Source organism: Triturus cristatus, chromosome 12 (genome assembly GCF_964204655.1).
Source record: "Triturus cristatus chromosome 12, aTriCri1.1, whole genome shotgun sequence".
NCBI classification, from domain to species: domain Eukaryota; kingdom Metazoa; phylum Chordata; class Amphibia; order Caudata; family Salamandridae; genus Triturus; species Triturus cristatus.
Genome location: NC_140595.1, coordinates 8,722,381 through 8,747,633, shown reverse-complemented (window position 1 = coordinate 8,747,633; position 25,253 = coordinate 8,722,381). Strand labels below are relative to the sequence as shown.

The following is a 25,253-nucleotide window of genomic DNA, read 5'->3' as shown; positions in this document are numbered from 1 at the left end:
CTGGCTCTGGTGCTTCTTCCGCCGCTGATCATCTTGCCGACACTCTGCTTTTTAGGTCTCGGGACCATCCGGTCTGCCAAAGGCAGAACCGGAAGTCGGAGATTTAATGACTTGGAGAAGAGGGGCTTGAACCCGCCCCTCTTCTCCCCTGTTCTTCATTGGCTGGCCTCTTGAATGCTGGCCAGCCATTGGAGAAGAGGTGAGTCATTCAGATCAGGCCCCGTCCTTTTCGGATCGGGGGGCGTGTTTTTTGCAAGAAGTCTCAAGGAGGAGATAACAGCAAAACACGCCCCCAAATCCGAAAAGGACGCTGCGTTTCTCCGAGGCATTTCTGCTCTGCCTCGGAGAAAGGCGGTGGTGTCTTCCGGTGCCCTCGGCTTGTTCCTCTTTACTTTGCTCGGGCTGCATAGCTTATTTACATTACTGGTAAATTCACAATACGTCTTTCACAACCAGCTGCACTGTCTATTAATATTAAACTCAACCTAAAAATACTCCATACTTCCTTTACGTGCGTTGCGTGCTCCCCGCATAACCTCTTTCCTTCTGACACAATCATTTTGCAGAATCTGCTCTTTTTTGCCACTTAGAAACCACATCTGCCTGGCATTGGTGCATGCACACCGTCTTCGACAGGCGCTGCCATTTTTGCAACGATACAGGCTGACTCCAGGCAGGAAGAAACAAATCATGCAGCCATCCCAACACTACCGGCTTGTGTCTAATCAAAACAGAAAGCAGATGTCATTTTCGCAGCCATCTTGGAAAGGGCTGATTAGAAGAAAGTTGACATGGGGAAGTGGGAAAAGTAAGCCTGAACACCTTCAGAACGCACTGTTTATACTCATGTGAAGTTCTCTGCGTGTTTTTAGGTGGCTTATGTCATTTACTATGTGTAACATTTCCAACTTATTGCATTTTCTGACCCGCCTTTTCTGGCTCCTTGTTTTCTTTTTCCCTCCGAATCCCCCCTGACTTTCTCTCTTCCTAATTTCTCACGCGTCTTTGTTTTCCTTCTTCTTCCCACCGAACCCCCTGACTTTCTCTCTTTCTAATTTCTCACACTCTGTGTCCCCTCTCTCACGCTCCCAGCCTGAGCCCCGCCCTTCTAGCTGCCCCATCCGCGGGGCTCCCCGAGGACCATACACTCCGAAGAGCGGGGTCCCCATCACACCACACTTGGCCGTAGTACTGGAAAAATCTTGCATCCGTGGTCTGGGAAAGGGAGCGCTGGCAGCCAGCAGAACGGGGAGAGGAGGCGAGAGTCTCACTCACCGATAGCCGTGGACCCGGCCAGGCTTGAGCACTCCGGAAAGAGGTGGGCGAGCCAACAAATGAACAGGGAGAGCCGAGCCAGAGCAGAGTCAAGGTTCTGGCTCGGACCTTCGAGCCTGTGCACGAGCCCAGCCCTGAAAATGGCTGCGATGTAACTCGTACAACACACATCATGTAAAATGTGATCAAGTCCCTTCAAAATTTAAAACAGTGCATTTCTTAAAGATGTAGAAACTTTGCCATTGATACCTCACATTATGAAACCGCGCCAAGAACTACATAGAGGGATAGTTTTTAAACATGAACCATTCCTGAAATAAGTGGCAGGATATGGGTCATATAAACATTGTACGTGGCCCAGAATATTATAGAGCAACAATAGCATACTCTGAACGCACCTATTTGAAAGTGCTTTAATAGGTGATTATGAAGGAAAGAGTTTTGGTGAAAATAAATATTTGCCTAAGTTCACACAATTTAAGAGGGGAAGCCGCGATTTATCCACCCTTTCTGGGTTCACGTTGTACAAAGCAGCCAGTAAATAGCTATCTGTTTGTCTTCTCTTATGCTAAAGATCTGTTTTCACCTATGTGCATTTTGCTGTAGTTTGTATTTTGTAAAAACTCGAAACGCAGGTACTTTCCATTGCCAACACTTACATTACACGTGGCCACCATTATTTGTTTATAGAGATGGGGAGGTTAGGTGATTTGCCCAGAATCACAGGATGTTGAGCGCTGCCGAGACTCAACCCTGGCTGCCAAGTTCCGAAGTCCGCAGCTCTGGCCCTAACCGCAACATCCAGGACCAGGAAGAAGGAGGGGAGTGGCAAAAGGTACATGAAAGCTCGGCTCGTCGTGGTCTCGAGGTTCCAACAGGGCCTCAAGCCGATCCAGAGCCGAGCTTCAGGCTCGAGCCTGGTCCAAACTTTCAGTGGATTGCCCACCTCTTAATTCTGGGCCATTGCGTCCCAGAGCTTCCGATGCGACACAGGAAGAGTGGATGGAAGCAAGGAATACCTTTGTACCTAGGACCCCTTTCCTATTTTTGTGACCCCCAACAGTTGACGACTAAATCCTGACTTATATCTGAGAGAGAGGGACCTCACCACCAGACACATGCGCACGCACATCCAGACACGGGCATTTCTTTCACTGGATCCAGGGACCTTACTTCAATTAATCCAACCGAACGCAGCAGAACCACAACTCCCAGAATGCACAGTGCTGGTAAACAAACATCACTTAGCACTGCGTCCTGGTGACACGGGGACGTCCGGTCCTTATCAGCAGCAGGGGGCTGTAATGTTTCAACCCCCCGGGCTGTCAATACCACCTTTTGGGAAATGCAGACGTCTTTTGTGGCCATGTATTTCCGGTCGTAGACTGTGTAATTACACAGAGAGCGTCTGGTATAGCACCTCTGCTGTTTCTAGGTGCTACGAACAACTGGTGTCACTATGACCCAGAGCGATGGTGCTCAATATACTGACCCCGGCAGGAGGGCTGGGAGTTGATCCTGAAGTGTGACCTGCAGTGACCGCAGATGTCAGCAGCGAGCGCCGAACCGCCACGCCCTCACCTCACGATGGGCAGGTACAAGCAGCCAGGGAGCCTCGGGACTGGCTCCTTCCCAGGCCTGGCTCAGGGCCACTCCCTCCCCACAGGAGGCATAAAGACCGGGCCGAGGCTCCCCACCAGACACATGCGCACGCACATCCAGACCCGGGCATTTCTTTATTAACTCACTTTAATATCGAAACCAAAACTCGAGCTTCGAGCAACTGGAGGTCTGCCATCCAGGTACTAGCCAGGACCAGGCCTGCTTAGCTCCGAGATCAGGCGAATGCAGGGTGGTAAGGCCCTGGCCTGTAAAGCTGATTAATTACTTGCTTCAGCATCTGCAGGCGCAGTGCCGACATGCCAGAGGTGCCTTTTCACAGGTCTGGCGGCATTGCCCATCGCCGGAATTCCATCACATCCTCTCCCAACGGCGCACCACAGCCGAACCCGCTGGGCCGTGGTACACTTTGCTGTTAACGGTTGCCTGTAAATGATCTGGTTTAATTTGAAGCTGTATGCAGCTCCGCATATGCCTCATAATGTATGTTGGGTGGCTCTGTATTTGTATGTGGGTGACTGTGTATGTATGTGGCTCTGTATCTGTATGGCTCTGTATATGTGTGTGAGTAGCTCTGTATGTGTGTATGGGTGGCTCGGTATGTGTAGATCAATGACAGTGTATGTCTACATCTATGTGACTAGGTCTATATGTCTATGTAGTTGATTCTCTCTCTAAAACTACCTCACTATCTCTCTACCTCTCTCTCTCACTACCTCACTCTCTCACTCACTATCACTCTCTCTCACTAACTCACTCTCTCTCTACCTCAATCACTCTCTATCTCACTACCTCACTGTTTCTATCTCACTAACTCACTTTCACTCTCTCTTTTACTACCTCTCTCTCTCTCTCTCTATCTCACTACCTCACAACATCCCTCTCCCTTGCTACCTCACTCTCTCACTACCTCACTCTCTCTCTGCTAATGCAATAGGTATCACATATGCAAAAAAAGCTAATGCCAATACAAATGACAATGCCATTTATTTAGGGATACAAAAATGATAAGAAAATAATGAGCAATACCAATAGCTCTACCTATAATATTGCCGAGACCATTGCATTGTAAATGCTTGTTAGGTCTTCCTCACAGGCCTCTTCAGCGGTCCGCTCTCCAGTCTCTTGCAATACAAGTTAATGAACGCACATTCGTGCAGACATCTGGTCCTGGCTCAGCCCACCGCTCTCATTGGCTGTCTTGTACTGCCAATCAGGGGGGTGTCCCCTCTCGCATCTGCACAGCCGTCTAAAAAGTGATTTTCAGTTGCAGGGCTTTCCTTGCTAATGCTTTTTCTTTTCATTCCTTTTTCTCGTGCCTGTGTATTTAAACTGTTTTACGGGGCAGTTTTTAAATGTAAGGGCACGTGCTTTGCGTAAATGGGAATTTTATGTTCGAGGCATATGAGCTGCAGATTGTACACTTAGCATAGATCGCCATCTGGTGTTGGGCCCGGATGTTTGCAGTTTGTTTTTCTTCTTGGACAGTCTTTGGAAGTCACGAGTTTGGTGACTCCTCCTTCGGTCCGTGCTGCGCATGGGCTTCGGCTCCATCCTCAGATTGTTTTTTTTCCGCCATCGGGCTCGGATGTGATACTTCGTGCTCCGGCTTCGAACTTCTACGGTTCCAGCCTCGACGGAAAATCCTCGTCTCTTCGAGTTTCTTCATCATCTTCATCTCTCGAAGCGGCACTTTTCTCCATCCCGTACATCGGCACCGGCCTTCGGGCCCTCCTCGACTCCGGTCCCGGCCGATGGAAAGGACTCCGTTCAAAAAGTGCCCAAAATGTGGGTCTAAATTTCCCCACACCGACCTCCATCAGGTGTGTAATCTTTGCCTCTCTCCAGAACACGAGGCCAGAGACTGCCCCGCCTGTAAGTCTTTTCGATCGAAGAAAACCATCCGGGATCGAAAAGCTCGACGCACCATGGCGCACTCATCGTCTGCAGCTCCACCGGACATCTTCGGAGACGGTGCCGAAGCTTCGGGGCAAACACACACCGAGCAGGAAGACGACGTCGTCAGCGCTTCCGAGGCCGACGACTCCGACGTGGAGGACATCACACCGGCGCAGCGGGCCGTGAGTACTGTGCCCCCTCCCACCCCCGCGCCCAAAACCAAAGAGACTCAGGTTACTCCCTCGCCTGCCGGCCTGGGCAAAACCAAGACCAAAGCTTCGATCACCCCACCTTCGGGCTCGGTGTCGAAGCATCCAAAGTCTCACGGCAGCTCGGGATCGAGCCAGCCGACGCCCGGTGCCGAAAAACAGCATCCGGCACCGAAGAAAGCAATATCCAGCTCGACTCCGAAGCCACCGGTGCCGAAGCCTGGACTCTCGGTGCCGACCAAACACAAACATAAATCTGTCGGCACCGACGCTCCGGCGCCGAAAACTCCTTCGACGCCGAAAAAACAGGAGGCCCCAAAAAAGCATGGCGTACACAAACCATCGAAGTCCTCGGTTCCGAAATCACCGGTGCCGACGGACGATTCGACGCCACTGGCTCTGTTTACACCAGACCCTCTACAAAAGACTCTGTCCAAAGATCCAAAGACTGGACTATTGACTTTATCAAGAAAAGACGCCTTGATACTCCGGCTCCTCCTCCACCACCCAAACGGAAGGACTCTGCTACTTCTCCCCTCAGAGTGCTCTCCCCACTACCACCTCCCCTACCTCCTCCACCTCCTCCACCCCCTCCCAGGTCTCCGCCACCCTTACCTCACTACTCTCCGGCCCCGTCCCCAGATCCGGACGACGGGGACCCGGACAATTATCCGGCGGATGCCCCCATGGATCCCACTCCACCAGGGACCCCAGACCCGTGGGAGGATTACAATAACCCTGATGTACCCGATATTCCTCAGGACGACCTATACCCATCCAGGCCGTCTCCTCCAGAGGACTCCTTAGGGTTCCATCATTTAGTGCAGAGAGCAGCACACTACCATGGGGTGGACATGCACACTGAACCAGTGGAAGACGACTTCTTACTGGATACATTCGACATACAGGACAAATCCACCTCCATCTTACCCATGCTTAAGGGTGTCACCAAGCATGCCGCAGAGGTGTTCAAAGACCCTGTCAGGGCCAGGGTACTAAACCCTAGAATAGAGAGAGTATAAGGCGGCACCCACAGACCCTGCATACATTAAGGGCCCTGCTCCCTTAGATTCCCTAGTTGTCTCTACAGCTAGAAAGCGGGCTAACTCCCAGTCCTCAGGAGAAGCCCCACCGCCAGACAAGGAATCCAAACTCCTAGACGCGTCTGGCAAGCGCACCGCCTCTCAAGCTGCAAACATGTGGCGCATTGCAAACACACAAGCGCTACTTGCGCGCTATGACAGAGCACACTACGATGAACTTGAGGCTCTTATGCAGCACCTCCCCGAGAAACACAAGCGTAGGGCTCATGAGCTAATACAGGAGGGTAAACTCATTACAAACACCTCCATTAAGTGTGCCCTCGATGCAGCCGACACTGCTTCTAGAGCCATAAATACCAGTGTCCTGCTTCGTCGCCATGCCTGGCTCAGGATCTCAGGGTTTAAGCCTGAAGTCCAGGCGTCCATACTCAATCACCCCTTTGACCAACAAACGCTCTTTGGGCCCAAGGTAGATGAAGCGTTGGAAAAGATGAAAAAGGACACAGACACAGCAAAGTCTATGGGGGCACTCCAAACACAAGCGTCTAAACGTTCCTTTCGACGCTCCTCCTTTCGTGGCACAGGCAGAGGCTTCTCCACCGATAGCACCTCTACCTCCTACAAATCCCCTCCTCAAAATACCTTTTCAAAGGGCAACCAAAGGGGTGGTTACAGAGGCAACAACAATAAGGGCAGGGGCAAAACTAACAACACCCGTTCTGCCACCCCGCCCACACAATGACTTCCCTCCGCTCCCCCCAGACCATTCCACTCCAGTCGGGGGCAGACTACAAAACTTTATCCACGCATGGGAGTCCATAACATCGGACAAATGGGTGACCCAAATCATTCGGTCAGGGTACTGTCTCGAGCTAACATCTACCCCACCCAATATCCCACCAAGGCACCGCCCAATGTCTCAAGAACATTCCACACTGCTCAAACAGGAGGTACTCTCCCTCCTCCAAAAACACGCTATAGAGCAGGTCCCCATCAATCAGCAAAATCTAGGGGTTTACTCCCTATATTTCCTAATACCAAAGAAAGACGGGACCCTCAGGCCCATTCTGGACCTCCGGCCTCTAAATGCCTACATACATTCAGACCATTTCCATATGGTCACCCTACAACAAGTCCTCCCGCTCCTCTGTCAGGGACATTTTCTCACAACCTTGGATCTGAAAGACGCATACTTTCACATTCCAATACTCCCCTCTCACAGGAAATACCTCAGGTTCGTGGTGGACGGGCAACATTACCAATTCACGGTTCTCTCCTTCGGGGTCACCACCGCACCACGGGTGTTTACCAAATGCCTAGCGGTAGTAGCAGCACACCTCAGACGTCAACACATTCACGTCTTCCCTTACTTAGACGACTGGCTGATAAAAGCCGCGTCTTACCACCAATGCGTGCAGCATACAAACAGCACCATCCAACTGCTCCACCAGCTAGGCTTCACGGTGAACTACCAAAAGTCCCACCTCATACCATCTCACACAAAGCAATATCTCGGGGCCACTATAGACACCTCCAAAGGTATTGCCTATCCAAACACAGACAGAATCACAAGCATTCAAGCCTTACGCAAAACATTTCTTCCCCAACACTCTCTTCCAGCAAGAGTGTTCATGAAGCTCATAGGAATGATGGCGTCTTGCATCTTTATAGTGCCCCATGCAAGACTACACATGCGTCCACTTCAAGAGTGCCTAGCACAACAGTGGAACCAGGCCCAGGGTCAGCTGACGGATCTGGTGTTGGTGGACGGCCGCACACATCACTCTCTGCAGTGGTGGAACACCACAAACCTTTCCAAAGGGCGGCCGTTCCTGGACCCGGTTCCTCAGGTGATTCTAACAGCGGACGCATCGCTCTCCGGCTGGGGAGCGCACCTCCTACACCTCACAATGCAAGGTCTATGGACGCCACAGCAAAAATTGCTCCACATCAACCATCTGGAGCTCTTGGCGATCTTTCTAGCCCTAAAATCTTTCCAAAAACAGATTTCGGGCAAAGCAGTCCTCATTCGCACAGACAACATGACTGCAATGTATTATATCCAAAAACAGGGGGACACACACTCTCCCCAGCTCTCCCGCTTAGCCCAGAGCATATGGAGATGGGCAATTCCCCAAAACATCTTTCTCCTGGCACAACACGTTCCAGGCGTACAAAACACCATGGCAGATCTGCTCAGCAGACAAACGCAACAACTACACGAATGGGAACTGCATCCGCAAGTTCTTCAGCCATTCTTCCAACAGTGGGGGCATCCTCAGATAGACCTCCTCGCCACCCACGAAAACAAAAAATGCCCAAGCTTCGCCGCCAGATACCCACACCCATTGTCCAAAGGCAATGCGATATGGATGAACTGGTCAGGCAGATTTGCATACGCCTTTCCACCTCTCCCACTAATTCCATTAGTGGTCAGGAAGCTACAACAGCACTCCCTCACACTCATTCTGGTAGCTCCGACGTGGGCCAGGCAGCCGTGGTACACCACGCTACTACAACTATCAGTGGTACCACATCAAAAACTGCACCTATCCCCATGCCTCCTAACCCAGAACCATGGAGAAATCAGGCACCCGGACCCAGCTCAGCTCAACCTGGCGATCTGGCTCCTGAAATCCTAGAATTCGGATACCTTAACCTTCCCCCTGATTGCAGGAACATCATCATGGAAGCCAGACGTTCTACCACTAGAGCATGTTATGCCGCAAAGTGGAAAAGATTTGTTATTTACTGCCGTAACAATACAATCAACCCTTTAGATGCATCCATACAGCACATCATATGCTATCTGCTCCATCTTCACAGGTGTAACCTGGCATATTCATCCATACGCCTACACCTAGCAGCGATCGCTGCTTATCTACAAAACAGACAGCATTTATCTCTTTTCAGAGTGCCTGCTATTAAAGCCTTCATGGAAGGCCTTAAACGAGTAATTCCTCCCAGGGCACCACCTTCCCCTGTATGGAATCTAAATTTAGTTCTTACACGACTAATGGGTCCGCCCTTCGAACCAATGCATAAATGCGAGCTACAGTTTCTCACCTGGAAAACAGCTTTTCTCGTAGCTATCACTTCCCTTAGAAGGGTTGGTGAAATACAAGCGTTCACTATACAGGAACCCTTCATACAAATACATCACAGCAAGGTCATACTTCGCACAAATCCGAAGTTCCTGCCCAAGGTCATTTCCCCCTTCCATCTCAATCAATCGGTGGAATTACCTGTCTTCTCGCAACCTCAATCTGTTGCAGAAAGAGCCTTACACACACTCGATGTAAAAAGGGCCTTGCTATGCTACATACAAAGAACGCAACCCTTCAGGAAGACTAAACAATTGTTTGTCTCCTTCTCTCCACCACATAAAGGCAACCCCATTTCTAAATCAGGGATAGCTAGGTGGATTGTAAAATGCATACAGATTTGCTACCAAAAGGCTAAAAGAACATTATCTGTTCCGCCTAAAGCCCATTCTACAAGAAAGTTAGGGGCTTCTATGGCCTTTCTAGGGAATATACCCTTAGATGACATCTGCAAAGCAGCCACATGGTCTACACCGCACACCTTCACAAAACATTACTGTGTAGATGTGCATTCCAAGCAGCAAGCTAGAGTGGGCCAGGCTGTACTAAAGACACTATTTCAAACCACTGCAACGGATACCGGTGGTCGCCGCTAGGGTTGGGTACTGCTATATAATCTATGCTAAGTGTACAATCTGCAGCTCATATGCCTCGAACGGAATATGCTACTTACCAGTATGCATCTGTTCTTGGCATGTAGAGCTGCAGAGTTGTACACGCCCACCCGCCTCCCCGGCTACCTGTATCCGTTCCAGTACATCTTATTTAGATACTACACACATGGGTTTCTCACTGTGATTACCAAGCTCCATCATTTCCCTGTTGGCGAAAAACAATCTGAGGATGGAGCCGAAGCCCATGCGCAGTACGGACCGAAGGAGGAGTCACCAAACTCGTGACTTCCAAAGACTGTCCAAGAAGAAAAACAAACTGCAAACATCCGGGCCCAACACCAGATGGCGATCTATGCTAAGTGTACAACTCTGCAGCTCTACATGCCAAGAACAGATGCATACTGGTAAGTAGCATATTCCTTTCCTGGATGAGCATTAAAACTTAACAGCGTCCTCTGCACTTGGTTAAAGAGCACCTGTCTTCTAGGAAGCGCCCTTATTATTCTAGTAAAATTGTTTGTGATTGTTATTTTTTTAGTTTGGAATTATTCTTGCTACCTCTCCGCTGCTAGCCACTTGTAAAAGTGGCATTTTTGTGGCATGTACGTGCAATAAATATTGCAAGCTCAGCCTTGCTAAGGAATTGCCCTCTTGGCTTTGACAGAGCCTGAAACCTTGTGTCCTAATACACGGGCAGCGCGCGTAGAGCCAGCGAGGCGCAGTGAATCCTCAGCCTTAGATGTAGCAGTGACCCAGAAGTTTGTCTGCAATCATGTAAGGACGGACGGGATTGGACAGCAGAGCGGGCGGGGTGGACCGCTCAGCGCCTTGAGATGCGACCTCTCCTACAAGGAAGAGCCTTGGAGTATTTAAGGTGGACAGTGAGGTGAAGCCCCCCCCCCTCCCCCAGGGCCTTTGGTTCGAGGGGAGGGGCCTTGGAGTATTTAAGGTGGCCAGTGAAGCAGCCCCGTGGGCCTTTGGTTCGCGGGGAGGGGCCTTGGAGTATTTAAGGTGGCCAGTGAAGCAGCCCCGTGGGCCTTTGGTTCGCGGGGAGGGGCCTTAGAGTATTTAAGGTGGCCAGTGAAGCAGCCCCGTGGGCCTTTGGTTCGCGGGGAGGGGCCTTGGAGTATTTAAGGTGGCCAGGGAAGCAGCCCCGTGGGCCTTTGGTTCGCGGGGAGGGGCCTTGGAGTATTTAAGGTGGACAGTGAAGCAGCCCCCTGAGGGCCTTTGGTTCGAGGGGAGGGGCCTTGGAGTATTGAAGGTGGACAGTGAGGCAGCCCCGTGGGCCTTTGGTTCTAGGGGAGGGGCCTTGGAGTATTGAAGGTGGACAGTGAGGCAGCCCCCGTGGGCCTTTGGGTCGAGAGGGTGCTGAATGAAGCGTGGGCACTGGGGTCTGGATGTTGAAAAGCAAACACGCCCAGGATGGAGGGAGGCTCCTGGGTTGTAGAGAAGAGCATCTGAAGGGTATGGACCGGGGTCCAGCTCTCACGTCCTTAGAACCCAGAGAGGATGTCCAGCATGGACCACCAACAGGGCAGAGACCTGTGAATGGCAAAGAAGCCGGCGTTCTCATAGAAGAATTTCTGGGTCCAGTGCGGGGCTAGAAGAGTGTAGAGAAGCCTGCAGGGGGTGTCGTGTGTGGTGGGGGGGGGGGGGGGCTTAGGGGCACAGGCGGCCTCCGAGAAGCAGCCAGTCCGTGTCCACTGAGCTCCCACCAGCTTCTCTAAGGCTGCCCAGGTGTGCTTTCAGATAGAGATGTCATCGTGATAGCGGAGATCACCCCGTGCTCCGATGTGCTCCACAGTACCGGGACAGGATTGTGCTCCATAGTACCGGGATGGGATTTATCTCACCCCGCGCTCCGCAGTACAGACCAGATTCATCCCATCCCGTGCTCTGATCCGTTGTACTGGGACGAGATTTTTCCCACCCCGTGCTCTGATCCGTTGTACTAGATCCATCCCACTCCGTGCTCTGCTCCGTTGTACTGGGATGCGATTTATCCCACTCCATGCTCTGCCTTGCTGGGACGAGATTTATCCCCCCCCATGCTCTGCTCCGCTGTACTGGGACAAGATTTATCTCACCCCATGCCCTGTTCCTCAGTACTGTGACAGGATTAATTCCACCCTCTGCGCCAGAGTATTGGGGTGGACTTTATCCCCACCCTGTCCTCTGCTGTACTGAGACTAGATTTATCCTCCACTGTGCTCTGTTCCTCAGTACTTTGATGGATTTATCCCACCCCGTGCTCTGCAGTGCTCCTCAGTACTGCAACAAGATTTATCCCACCTTGTGCTCCACAGTACCGGGACGAGATTTATCCCACCCATGCTCTGCGGTGCTACACAGTACCAGGATGGAACTGATCCCACCCTGTGCTCTGCTCTGTTTTCCTGGGACGAGATTTATCCCACCCCGTGCTCTCCTCCGCTATACAGGGATGAGATTTATCCCACCCAGTGCTCTCCTCCGCTATACAGGGATGAGATTTATCCCACCCGTGCTCTGATCCGTTGTACTGGGACGAGATTTTTCCCACCCTCTGCTGTGCTCCAGAGTACTGACGGAATTTATCCCACCCTGTGCTCTTCTCAGTACTGCGGCTAGATATATCTCACCCGTGCTCTGGGGTGCTACATAGTACCAGGACAAGATTTATCCCACCCTCTGCTCTAGAGTTCTGGGACGAAATTTATCCCACCCCGTGCTTTGGAGTACCGAGGCCAGATTTATCTCACCCCATGCTCTTCTCAGCACTGGGACAAGATCTATCCCACCCTCTGCTGTGCTCCATTCCGCTCTGTCTGAAGTGTCACTCTAAGTTTCTCCATTCCAACCAACACTCTGTTTGCAACCTATGCTTCTCGCCCGATCATAGAGAGGAAAGTTGTGAGGCCTGGAAGTCTTTCGATCATAAAAGATTCTGAAATCAACATGCTTGATGCCAAGAAATGTAGCGTAGGCAAGTAGACGGTGTACCGGACATCTTGAGTCGACAACAAGAGGAATACGAGTAAGCTTCTGCAGCTTAAGTGGAATCACTATCCAAGATTCTGATTCAGAGTCCCAATCTGACCAGTATTTAGCCACCGAAGGGACTTAAGATTTATTCCTCCCAGGCTTCCACCTGGACCAGCATGGGACTTAAACATCGTACTAACAAGATTCATCGGTTCTCCTTTGGAACCACTCCACTGTTGACAATTGCAATACGTATCATGGAATCTTGCCTTTTTAATCGCTATCACTTCACTTAGAAGGGCCAGTGAAATTCAGGCATTAACCCTGGAAGAACCTCTCTTCCAACTACATAGGGACAAGTTAATACTTAAAACAAATACTAAATTCCTTCCAGAAGTGTTATTAAATTTTCATAGTAATCAATCAGTTGATTTACCTATTTTCTTTCCACGCCCGGATTCCGTTGCGGAAATAAATTTACATACTTTAGATGTTAAAAGAACTCTAATGTATTTTATCAACAGAACTTAATCATTCAGAAAGACAAAGCAATTGTTCTCTCCTTGCATGGGAAAGGCAATTTCAAAGTCTGTCCTTTCAAGATGGATAGTTACATGCATCCTAACTTACTATGCTAAAGCTGGAAGGCTTTTACCTGTTCCTCCTAAAGCTCACTCCATTAGGAAGATGGGAGCTTGTGTGGCCCTTTTTAGGGGACATTCCTGTGACTGATATTTGCAAAGCAGCAACATGGACCAGGCTATACACTTCCACAAAAGATTGTGTGGATGTCTTTGCACATCAACAAGCCAGTGTTGGCCAAGCAGTTCTTAGAACTCTTTTTCAAACCACTGCAACCTCCATAGGTTAACCACTTCCTACAGAGAGGGATTGGTTTACAGTCTTTGCAAAGCATGTGTATCTAAGCACAAGCCTCAAACGGATTAGTTTACTTACCTTGTAAACATCTGTTCTTGGCATACAGTGCTGTAGATTCACATGTGCTAACCCTCCTCCCCAAAAAACCCTGTGCAGGTTGCAGGTCATACACTTTATGTACTTGTATCATGCTACTTCATGGACATCACTTTGATATTATACATCATACTTACATTCTCACATACCCAGGGCAAAACAATCTGAAGATGGCGTTGCACAGTATTACCATGAGGAGGAATTGGCCTCATAACCCGAAGAAAACGTCTTGGTACAAAAACAACTTGTAATCATCCGAGCCCAACACCAGATGGTGGACTTGTGCAAAGCATGTGAATCTACAGCACTACATGCCAAGAACAGATGCTTACAGGGTAAGTACCATAATACTTATCCACCCCTGCTCTGCTCCATCCACAGTACTGGGACGAGATTTATTCCACCCTGTGCTCCGCCTTACTCTGCCAACATTTGTCACACAACATGCTTTGCAGTACTGGGACGAGAGGTATCCCACCCTGGGCTGGGCTGTGCTCCACAGTACTGGGATCAGATTTCTGTTGCGGTTTGGTCTGGAAGACACCAATGTGGGTGCCCGCTTATTCCCAAGTGGCGTGTTCAGATAGAATAAAATAGTGTTTCTCCCAGTGGGCAGTCTTGCCCACCAAAGATGGCATTTTTTGCAATTGCTGAATTCATCTTGTTCTTGTGACGTGTGTCTTTTCTTCTCCTCCTGCAGTGTCTTGAATACTGAGCAGTCTCAGCTTGCAGAGCCCCTCCATGTCTGGGCTCGACACACACTTCCCATCACAGACCTGCACTGTGGCTCCGGTGGAGCCCTGGCAAGAGCGGCCACATCGTCTCTTGATCAGACGGCCAAGGTAAGGGGTGTCTGCACTTAGGATGAGTGATGAGTGAAGGGCTGCACGACGGTGGGCTGGTGGCTCTTGGTGATGTCCTTTCTTACCGTGGAGTGCCTAGAACCCTCCGCTTAAGGGATGGACAATATCCCTTCCTTCCTTGTAGTCATGTCATGTGATGTGCTGGCCCTCTTCACCAGGAGAGGGTATCTGCGAATCCTTGATGGTTTGTGCACAGTTGTTGGTCTGTCTGCAGAGTATCTCTAAGGTGCTCCGGTATCTGGGGATGCTGCGTGTGTAATCAGCAGTGGTGGAAAGGGTTCTGAAACCTACAGATCGGAGTCGTGGGATGGGTTTCTGTGTGAGAGCGCAGAACATTCCTTTGTGGCTGTCAGTCAAACTGTACCTCGCTCTCTTGCTTTGCCTTAGTCTCACTGTCATACCCCTTTTGTTGCAAGGTTGTTGTTTATCTTCATTCATTTGCCTCTGGTCTGTGTGGCCTCTGGCTCTGGTCTGTGCGGCCTCTAGCCCTTGCCTGTGTGGCCCCGTTCCTCCTCTTGTCTGTTCCACCTCAGTTCTTGTCTTCTCTGCCTTGGTAATGGTTTGCTCTTTGCTTCTCCGTCCTGTACCTACCTTAGCCGCTTTTCATCCTTTTTCTGCTCACTCAGTGATTTCTGAATTCCCTTTCCCTACAGCTCTGGTCCATCTCCTCCGGGGACCTCTTGATGTCCATTTTGTTTGACGTGAGGATCATGGCAGTGACCCTTGACCCCACGGAGTACCACATGTTCTGTGGGGGCAGCGATGGCTCCATATTCCAGGTTGATCTCTGTGCTCGGGTAAGTATCCTAGGGTGCGGTGGCTGTGCATCATGGGAAAGGGCTGAAAGGGGTGTGCAGATGTCATGGGGGTGACTTGTGCCCTTTGCAGATGTAATCAGCTGTGACATGCATGTCAGGGTGTCATTCGCAGCGGGCACGCCTGCTGATGGCAGTGTCACGTGGTCTGTGCATGGCACAGCCCCAGGAGCAGTCACCCAGGGCAGGATCCTTGCCCTCCACTGCCGGACCCCATGGCCTGGAGTCGGCTCTGTTTGAATGTAGTCTTCCTTAAAGGTTCGTTCCCCAGGCTGCCGCTGTGTGCAGGATTCATTAGAGGCAGGCTCTCTGCCTGGCCTCGTTCCCAAGCCCTGCACGTCTCCTGTTACCAGTTCAGTTAGAGCCTGGCCTCGTTCCCAAGCCCTGCATGTCTCCTGTTACCAGTTAAGCTAGAGCCTGGCCTCGTTCCCGAGCCTGGCCTCGTTCCCAAGCCCTGCACGTCTCCTATTACCAGTTAAGCCAGAGCCTGGCCTTGTTCCAAAGCCCTGCACATCTCCTGTTACCAGTTCAGTTAGAGCCTGGCCTCGTTCCCAAGCCAGCACGTCTCCTGTTACCAGTTAAGCCAGAGCCTGGCCTCGTTCCCAAGCCCTGCACGTCTCCTGTTACCAGTTAAGCCAGAGCCTGGCCTCGTTCCAAAGCCCTGCACATCTCCTGTTACCAGTTAAGCCAGAGCCTGGCCTCGTTCCAAAGCCCTGCACATCTCCTGTTACCAGTTCAGTTAGAGCCTGGCCTCGTTCCCAAGCCCTGCACGTCTCCTATTACCAGTTAAGCCAGAGCCTGGCCTCGTTCCCAAGCCAGCACGTCTCCTGTTACCAGTTAAGCCAGAGCCTGGCCTCGTTCCCAAGCCCTGCACGTCTCCTGTTACCAGTTACGCTAGAGCCTGGCCTCGTTCCCAAGCCAGCACGTCTCCTGTTACCAGTTAAACCGGAGCCTGGCCTCGTTCCCAAGCCCTGCACGTCTCCTGTTACCAGTTAAGCTAGAGCCTGGCCTCGTTCCCAAGCCTGCACGTCTCCTGTTACCAGTTACGCTAGAGCCTGGCCTCGTTCCCAAGCCCTGCACGTCTCCTGTTACCAGTTAAGCCAGAGCCTGGCCTCGTTCCAAAGCCCTGCACATCTCCTGTTACCAGTTCAGTTAGAGCCTGGCCTCGTTCCAAACCCCTGCACGTCTCCTGTTACCAGTTAAGCCAGAGCCTGGCCTCGTTCCCAAGCCCTGCACGTCTCCTATTACCAGTTAAGCCAGAGCCTGGCCTCGTTCCCAAGCCAGCACGTCTCCTGTTACCAGTTAAACCGGAGCCTGGCCTTGTTCCCAAGCCCTGCATGTCTCCTGTTACCAGTTAAGCTAGAGCCTGGCCTCGTTCCCGAGCCTGGCCTCGTTCCCAAGCCCTGCACATCTCCTGTTACCAGTTAAGCCAGAGCCTGGCCTCGTTCCAAAGCCCTGCACATCTCCTGTTACCAGTTCAGTTAGAGCCTGGCCTCGTTCCCAAGCCAGCACGTCTCCTGTTACCAGTTAAGCCAGAGCCTGGCCTCGTTCCCAAGCCAGCACGTCTCCTGTTACCAGTTAAGCCAGAGCCTGGCCTCGTTCCCAAGCCCTGCACGTCTCCTGTTACCAGTTAAGCCAGAGCCTGGCCTCGTTCCAAAGCCCTGCACATCTCCTGTTACCAGTTAAGCCAGAGCCTGGCCTCGTTCCAAAGCCCTGCACATCTCATGTTACCAGTTCAGTTAGAGCCTGGCCTCGTTCCCAAGCCCTGCACGTCTCCTATTACCAGTTAAGCCAGAGCCTGGCCTCGTTCCCAAGCCAGCACGTCTCCTGTTACCAGTTAAACCGGAGCCTGGCCTTGTTCCCAAGCCCTGCACATCTCCTGTTACCAGTTCAGTTAGAGCCTGGCCTCGTTCCAAAGCCCTGCACGTCTCCTGTTACCAGTTCAGTTAGAGCCTGGCCTCGTTCCAAAGCCCTGCACGTCTCCTGTTACCAGTTCAGTTAGAGCCTGGCCTCGTTCCAAAGCCCTGCACGTCTCCTGTTACCAGTTCAGTTAGAGCCTGGCCTCGTTCCAAAGCCCTGCACATCTCCTGTTACCAGTTAAGCCAGAGCCTGGCCTCGTTCCAAAGCCCTGCACATCTCCTGTTACCAGTTAAGCCAGAGCCTGGCCTCGTTCCAAAGCCCTGCACATCTCCTGTTACCAGTTCAGTTAGAGCCTGGCCTCATTCCCAAGCCAGCACGTCTCCTGTTACCAGTTAAGCCAGAGCCTGGCCTCGTTCCCAAGCCAGCACGTCTCCTGTTACCAGTTAAGCCAGAGCCTGGCCTCGTTCCCAAGCCCTGCACGTCTCCTGTTACCAGTTAAGCCAGAGCCTGGCCTCGTTCCAAAGCCCTGCACATCTCCTGTTACCAGTTAAGCCAGAGCCTGGCCTCGTTCCAAAGCCCTGCACATCTCCTGTTACCAGTTCAGTTAGAGCCTGGCCTCGTTCCCAAGCCCTGCACGTCTCCTATTACCAGTTAAGCCAGAGCCTGGCCTCGTTCCCAAGCCAGCACGTCTCCTGTTACCAGTTAAACCGCAGCCTGGCCTCGTTCCAAAGCCCTGCACATCTCCTGTTACCAGTTAAGCCAGAGCCTGGCCTCGTTCCAAAGCCCTGCACGTCTCCTGTTACCAGTTAAGCCAGAGCCTGGCCTCGTTCCCAAGCCCTGCACGTCTCCTATTACCAGTTAAGCCAGAGCCTGGCCTCGTTCCCAAGCCAGCACGTCTCCTGTTACCAGTTAAACCGGAGCCTGGCCTTGTTCCCAAGCCCTGCACATCTCCTGTTACCAGTTCAGTTAGAGCCTGGCCTCGTTCCAAAGCCCTGCACGTCTCCTGTTACCAGTTCAGTTAGAGCCTGGCCTCGTTCCAAAGCCCTGCACGTCTCCTGTTACCAGTTTAGTTAGAGCCTGGCCTCGTTCCAAAGCCCTGCACGTCTCCTGTTACCAGTTAAGCCAGAGCCTGGCCTCGTTCCAAAGCCCTGCACATCTCCTGTTACCAGTTAAGCCAGAGCCTGGCCTCGTTCCAAAGCCCTGCACATCTCCTGTTACCAGTTCAGTTAGAGCCTGGCCTCGTTCCCAAGCCCTGCACGTCTCCTATTACCAGTTAAGCCAGAGCCTGGCCTCGTTCCCAAGCCAGCACGTCTCCTGTTACCAGTTAAACCGGAGCCTGGCCTCGTTCCAAAGCCCTGCACATCTCCTGTTACCAGTTAAGCCAGAGCCTGGCCTCGTTCCCAAGCCAGCACGTCTCCTGTTACCAGTTAAACCGGAGCCTGGCCTTGTTCCCAAGCCCTGCACATCTCCTGTTACCAGTTAAGCTAGAGCCTGGCCTCGTTCCAAAGCCCTGCACGTCTCCTGTTACCAGTTAAGCTAGAGCCTGGCCTCGTTCCAAAGCCCTGCACGTCTCCTGTTACCAGTTCAGCCAGAGCCTGGCCTCGTTCCCAAGCCCTGCATGTCTCCTATTACCAGTTAAGCCAGAGCCTGGCCTCGTTCCCAAGCCAGCACGTCTCCTGTTACCAGTTAAACCGGAGCCTGGCCTTGTTCCCAAGCCCTGCACATCTCCTGTTACCAGTTCAGTTAGAGCCTGGCCTCGTTCCAAAGCCCTGCACGTCTCCTGTTACCAGTTCAGTTAGAGCCTGGCCTCGTTCCAAAGCCCTGCACGTCTCCTGTTACCAGTTCAGTTAGAGCCTGGCCTCGTTCCAAAGCCCTGCACGTCTCCTATTACCATTTCAGTTAGAGCCTGGCCTCGTTCCAAAGCCCTGCACATCTCCTGTTACCAGTTAAGCCAGAGCCTGGCCTCGTTCCAAAGCCCTGCACATCTCCTGTTACCAGTTCAGTTAGAGCCTGGCCTCGTTCCCAAGCCCTGCACGTCTCCTGTTACCAGTTAAGCCAGAGCCTGGCCTCGTTCCCAAGCCCTGCACGTCTCCTGTTACCAGTTAAGCCAGAGCCTGGCCTCGTTCCCAAGCCCTGCACGTCTCCTGTTACCAGTTAAGCCAGAGCCTGGCCTCGTTCCCAAGCCAGCACGTCTCCTGTTACCAGTTCAGTTAGAGCCTGGCCTCGTTCCGAAGCCCTGCACGTCTCCTGTTACCAGTTCAGTTAGAGCTCGCTGGAGATGGGGCATATAAGCACCTCTCTGGTTCGAGGGCCTGTTTATTTTTTTACAGGAGGTGGGCTTGGCGTCCCTTGCTTATGGCTTTATCAGCGACTTTAAAAAAAAAAAAATCGTTTGTACCAACGCAGTGATGCAGTAAGCACGCTACCTGCCCCTGGGAGTAGGGTTCTCTCGTGCTGGTTAAATCCCCCACTGCCCCAAGCCTCTGATTATCAAAACGTTTTAGCAGAGTACTCTTTCAGCACCTTCCCTACCTGGATGTAATGTTTCCTTTATACACCCTTTATTTAGGTGGTACTGTGAGGGTACTCCTCAAACTTAAGACAAGATTTGGAGGGGATGAAATGCTTCCTCACCCTCAGACCTTTATCTCCCTGGGACAAAGCACACTTGTAAAAGCATTAGACAAAGTGCATCGGTCAAAACAGTGTTAGAAAAATGTCCTTTTTGTCCTGCTTGGGAAGCCCATGAGAAGATAGTGCAAGTTCACAGCTACGTCATGACTGTCGCAAGAATGTGCGCTGCATGGCGTGGTTGTGCTGCAGCAGTGTGTCTGGGTGATGATGCTGCTGCTTCTGCAGTGTGTCTGGGTGGTGATGCTGCTGCAGCAGTGTGTCTGGGTGATATTGCTGCTGCAGCAGTGTCTGGGTGATATTGCTGCTGCAGCAGTGTCTGGGTGATGATGCTGCTGCTTCTGCAGTGTCTCTGGGTGGTGATGCTGCTGCTTCTGCAGTGTCTCTGGGTGGTGATGCTGCTGCAGCAGTGTGTCTGGGTGGTGATGCTGCTGCAGCAGTGTGTCTGGGTGATATTGCTGCTGCAGCAGTGTGTCTGGGTGATATTGCTGCTGCAGCAGTGTGTCTGGGTGATATTGCTGCTGCAGCAGTGTGTCTGGGTGATGCTGCTGCTCCTGCAGTGTGTCTGGGTGATGCTGCTGCTCCTGCAGTGTGTCTGGGTGATGCTGCTGCTCCTGCAGTGTGTCTGGGTGATGCTGCTGCTCCTGCAGTGTGTCTGGGTGATGCTGCTGCTCTTGCAGTGTGTCTGGGTGATGCTGCTGCTCTTGCAGTGTGTCTGGGTGATGCTGCTGCTCTTGCAGTGTGTGTGTCTGGGTGATGCTGCTCTTGCAGTGTGTGTGTCTGGGTGATGCTGCTGCTCCTGCAGTGTGTGTGTCTGGGTGATGCTGCTGCAGTGTGTGTGTCTGGGTGATGCTGCTGCAGTGTGTGTGTCTGGGTGATGCTGCTGCAGTGTGTCTGGGTGATGCTGCTGCAGTGTGTCTGGGTGATGCTGCTGCAGTGTGTCTGGGTGATGCTGCTGCAGTGTGTCTGGGTGATGCTGCTGCAGTGTGTCTGGGTGATGCTGCTGCAGTGTGTCTGGGTGATGCTGCTGCAGTGTGTCTGGGTGATGCTGCTGCAGTGTGTCTGGGTGATGCTGCTGCAGTGTGTCTGGGTGATGCTGCTGCAGTGTGTCTGGGTGATGCTGCTGCAGTGTGTCTGGGTGCTGCTGCTGCAGTGTGTCTGGGTGCTGCTGCTGCAGGGTGTTTTGGTGCCAGTGTTGCTTCTGAGGTGGGGCTGCAATAGAGTGCTTGAGCAGTGGTGGTGACTGCATTGTCTTGGTGCCAGTGTTGCTTGTGAGGTGGGGCTGCAGTAGTGCTTGAGCAGTGGTGGTGACTGCAGTGTGTCTTGGTGCCAGTGTTGCGTGTGAGGTGGGGCTGCAGTAGTGCTTGAGCAGTGGTGGGGACTAGTGTGTTTTGGTGCCGGTGTTGTGTGTGAGGTGGGGCTGCAGTGGAGTGCTTGAGCAGTGGTGGTGACTGCAGTGTGTTTTGGTGCCAGTGTTGCTTGTCAGGTGGGGCTGCAGTAGTGCTTGAGCAGTGTTGGGGACTGCGGTGTGTCTTGGTGCCAGTGTTGCTTGTGAGGTGGGGCTGCAGTAGAGTGCTTGAGCAGTGGTGGTGACTGCAGTGTGTCTTGGTACCAGTGTTGCTTGTGAGGTGGGGCTGCAGTAGTGGTTGAGCAGTGGTGGGGACTGCAGTGTGTCTTGGTGCCAGTGTTGCTTGTGAGGTGGGGCTGCAGTAGAGTGCTTGAGCAGTGGTGGGGACTGCAGTGTGTCTTGGTGCCAGTGTTGCTTGTGAGGTGGGGCTGCAGTAGTGGTTGAGCAGTGGTGGGGACTGCAGAGTGTCTTGGTGCCAGTGTTGCTTGTGAGGTGGGGCTGCAGTAGTGCTTGAGCACTGGTGGGGACTGCAGCAGTTCAGGCACTCCGCACTGCTGCAGCAGAAACTCCTGGGCTGGCGTCAGTGGCCCCTTGCCGGGAGCTGCTGGCGAGGCCTCTGGCTGCTGTTCTTGGCAGAGGTGGGAGAACCTCACTTTAGTCTGTTTGAAAGATTCATGGCTGACACATGCTTTCTGGCAGCTTAAAGGCTCTGCTGCGCTTAACTAGTGATAGCGCTTGCTGATTTTTTTCTCATTTAAAATACATGCAAAATGAGAAGCTCGAGTTAAAAATAAACTTGGCCACTATGGCAGGTGCCTCCCCTCCCTGCTGCCTTTTCCCCTCTAGTAGCCCACCAGCCAGGCCCTCCCCTTTTATGGTGGCCTTCTCTAGCTTCCTCCTCTGCTGCAGCTAGGCCTGCTAGCTCCCTTCCCCATTGTGTAGGGCCCTGGTTCTCTCAGCTGCTTTGTGTGGGGGTGTCCAACTGCATGCTGTCAGTGGGAGGGACTTTATTGCTCTTCCATTTTTTAGGGAGTCCCCCAACAGACTCCCCATGATGGAAATCCGGAGCTGGTTGTTGCCTGAAGGGAGGGTTCCCTGCTGCCCTCTTTGTTGAAAGGGGCCCTATTAGCTTACTCTGCTTGAGCACAGGTGTTGTCCCCCAACTACCACCCACTTCCCCCAGGGTCTGCCTGCTGGGGCCCTCAATCTGTCACAGAAGACCCCTCTTAGCATCATCCACCCCCCTAGCGGGGACCCTTTAATGGGGTCTCTTGCCCGGCTCCCTGACTCTCTCCCTTGTTGCGAGGGTCCTCTGCGGATCTGGGGTGCTTTCAGGTGCTTCTCTGGCGACTGTTGCTCCTGTATGAGCTGGCTTTGTCTTCTCTGCACTAACCTTCATGTCCTCTTCATCCTGCAGCCGGTGCAGCGAGACCGAGCCTTCCAGAGCGAGAAGGAGAGCAGCAAGGTGTTCAAAGGCCACAGGTGGGCTCCTGCATGGGAGAGTGGGGCTAGGAGTGTGCTTGAGGGCCTCCTGCATGGGAGTGTGTGGCTAAAAGTGTGCATTGGGGGGTTGCTGTATGGGACAGTGGGGCTAGGAGTTTACTGGGGGGGCTCCTGCATTGGAGGTGGGGGGCTAGGAGTGTGCTTGGCGGCTCCTGCATGGGAGTGTGTGGCTAAAAGGGTGCATTGGGGGGTTGCTGCATGGGACAGTGGGGCTAGGAGTGTACTGGGGGGCTCCTGCATGGGAGGTGGGGGGCTAGGAGTGTGCTTGGCGGCTCCTGCATGTGAGAGTGGGGCTAGGCGTGTGCTTGGGGGGGCTCCTGCATGGGAGAGTAGGGTAGGAGTGTGTGCTTGGGGGGCTCCTGCGCGGAGACTGGGGCTAGGAGTGTGCTTGGGGGGCTCCTGCATGAGAGGTGGGTAGGAGTGTTTAGGGCTCTTGCATGGGGGCTAGGAAAGTGCTTGGGGGGGGGGGCTCGTGCGCGGAGACTGGGGCTAGGAGTGTGCTTGGGGGCTCCTGCATGAGAGGTGGGTAGGAGTGCTTGGGGCCTCTTGCATGGGGGGCTAGGAGTGTGCTTGGGGGCTCCTGCATGAGAGGTGGGTAGGAGTGCTTGGGGTCTCTTGCATGGGGGGCTAGGAGTGTGCTTGGGGGCTCCTGCATGAGAGGTGGGTAGGAGTGCTTGGGGGCTCTTGCATGGGGGGCTAGGAAAGTGATTGGGGGCTCCATCGCGTGCTCCTCTTGGAAGAGTTGCACTGCCCATTGGAGACGGCGGAATGCAGGACTGATTTTGACGTCACAAAGATAAAATAAAAAAAGCATTGGCAAAGCTGGTGGTTGGTGTTTCTCAATGTTGAGTGAATGGCGCCATCAGTCTGGCCGGGGAGGCCAACTGTACAGAAAGCACTGGATGTTTTGCTTTCTTTACTTTCAAGATGGCTACCACGGTGTGTGACAGGTGTTTCCACGTCATCGCGCATTGACGTGCCGACGCAGTTCACGACGCATCATGCAAGGTGGCCCCCATCTTGAAAGGATGTAAACAGTGTGGTGTTTACTCTGTAGACTTGTCCCATGGCCGCTGCTGCCTGCGTCGATGCCCGCCGAGTTTGAATGCCTCCGGCATTGGCGAAGCCAGTGACAGTGACCATCATGGACAGGGCATCGTTGGGTAGTGCAAAGCACCCAGGGTATCCCCAAGGGGCCACCGGCAGGGCGAGGAGGAGCGTCAAGATGAGAGGCAGGGGAAGGATGAGATGCGGAGCATCACTGTCCGCCTCCAAGGAGCGTCAGGATGAGAGGCAGGGCAAAGATGAGATGCGGAGCATCACTGTCCGCCTCCAAGGAGCATCAGCTGGGAGGGGATTGATGTGGTGAGGGTGGGGATCAAAGTGAAAACCAAGACCTGCACTCATTTAGAGAGCTTAGCAAGTAACCGCATTAAACAAACACAGAAACCGTAGTAGCAAGGCACCAGCAGGGGAAGGCTACACTCGAGCCACTTGAAAGCAAGGATCAGCAACCTGTAGTCCGGCGGGGGGGGGGGCGCTTTAGGTAGGCATTTGAAAACCAGGGAACGAGCACTTAACAAAGCCATCTGATCACGAGCAAGGACTGACAGTAGAATTGTATACAGCGTGCTCTGCGCAGCCTCGCGAGGAGTCTGGAGCGAGGATGCTGAAAATGACTTTCAAGTGGAAAAGGTTCTGTTTGGTGCATCCATTATGTTTTTGAAGCCATTTCTCCTATTTAGGAGCATTCCCGTTTGCCAAGCTTGTGGCCCTTCAGTTTGCACCAGTGCATGCTTGCATGCATGGCGGCACCTGTGCTGGAAACCACTGTTCACGTCTGCGTGCAGCGTCGGTGGCCTTTGTCCCATCAGTATGAGCGGAGGCCACTGTTCTATCGTAACCAGTAGTGACGATAATGCAGATTCCCAGTGGGGGAGGCTTTCTATGCATGTGTTACTCCAATTCATCCTCCTACAGCCCAGCTTCCTTTTCAGAATAAACTTGGTCTTTCACGGTTGTGGGGTGTGTAATTCTGCTCAAGCACAGCTGGCACTTGGTTTGTTCGAGGAGATCACCCAATGAGCTTTTTCGAGGCAGTGACAAAATTCATTGTCACTGTTAAAACTGGAATAATGGTGCCTGGATATTTGTCACATCAAACCACTGGCAACATCTTTTTGACTCGCTGGTTAAAGACGTTGCTTAGTGACAGTCAGACCATAACGTGTCACCTATGAAGGTGCACTATATATAAATGCAATCTACTACAATTTTAAATATTAGATTTTTTTTATTTAAAAGGTCAAAGTGGAGTTATTTTGGGATCCCTTCGTCTTGGCGTCCACTGGTGAAATATGCAATGCGACCACGTGGAGCTGGCTGCCGACCGTCGCACCTTCGTTCCCTAGATGCTGGTGCCACAGCTCCTTTGAGAGACCTTTCTGGTTCATTTTAATTCTACACCCAGTTTTCATGTTGTCTTTTGCCATCTCTGTTTGGTTTGCTGGGATAAGCGTGCCGATCTATT

At 52.4% G+C, this 25,253-nt stretch overlaps 1 protein-coding gene across 1 annotated transcript in view; it reads left to right on the top strand.

Annotated features, from left to right (window-relative positions):
* Window positions 1-25,253, top strand: part of WDR18 (WD repeat domain 18) — an 84,059-nt gene that overhangs the window by 25,231 nt on the left and 33,575 nt on the right. Inside the window, exons 4-6 of the mRNA XM_085639176.1 lie at window positions 14,404-14,545; window positions 15,220-15,363; window positions 22,638-22,702. Of these exons, the coding sequence (XP_085495302.1) occupies window positions 14,404-14,545; window positions 15,220-15,363; window positions 22,638-22,702 (351 nt within the window). The remainder of the gene's footprint in view (window positions 1-14,403; window positions 14,546-15,219; window positions 15,364-22,637; window positions 22,703-25,253) is intronic.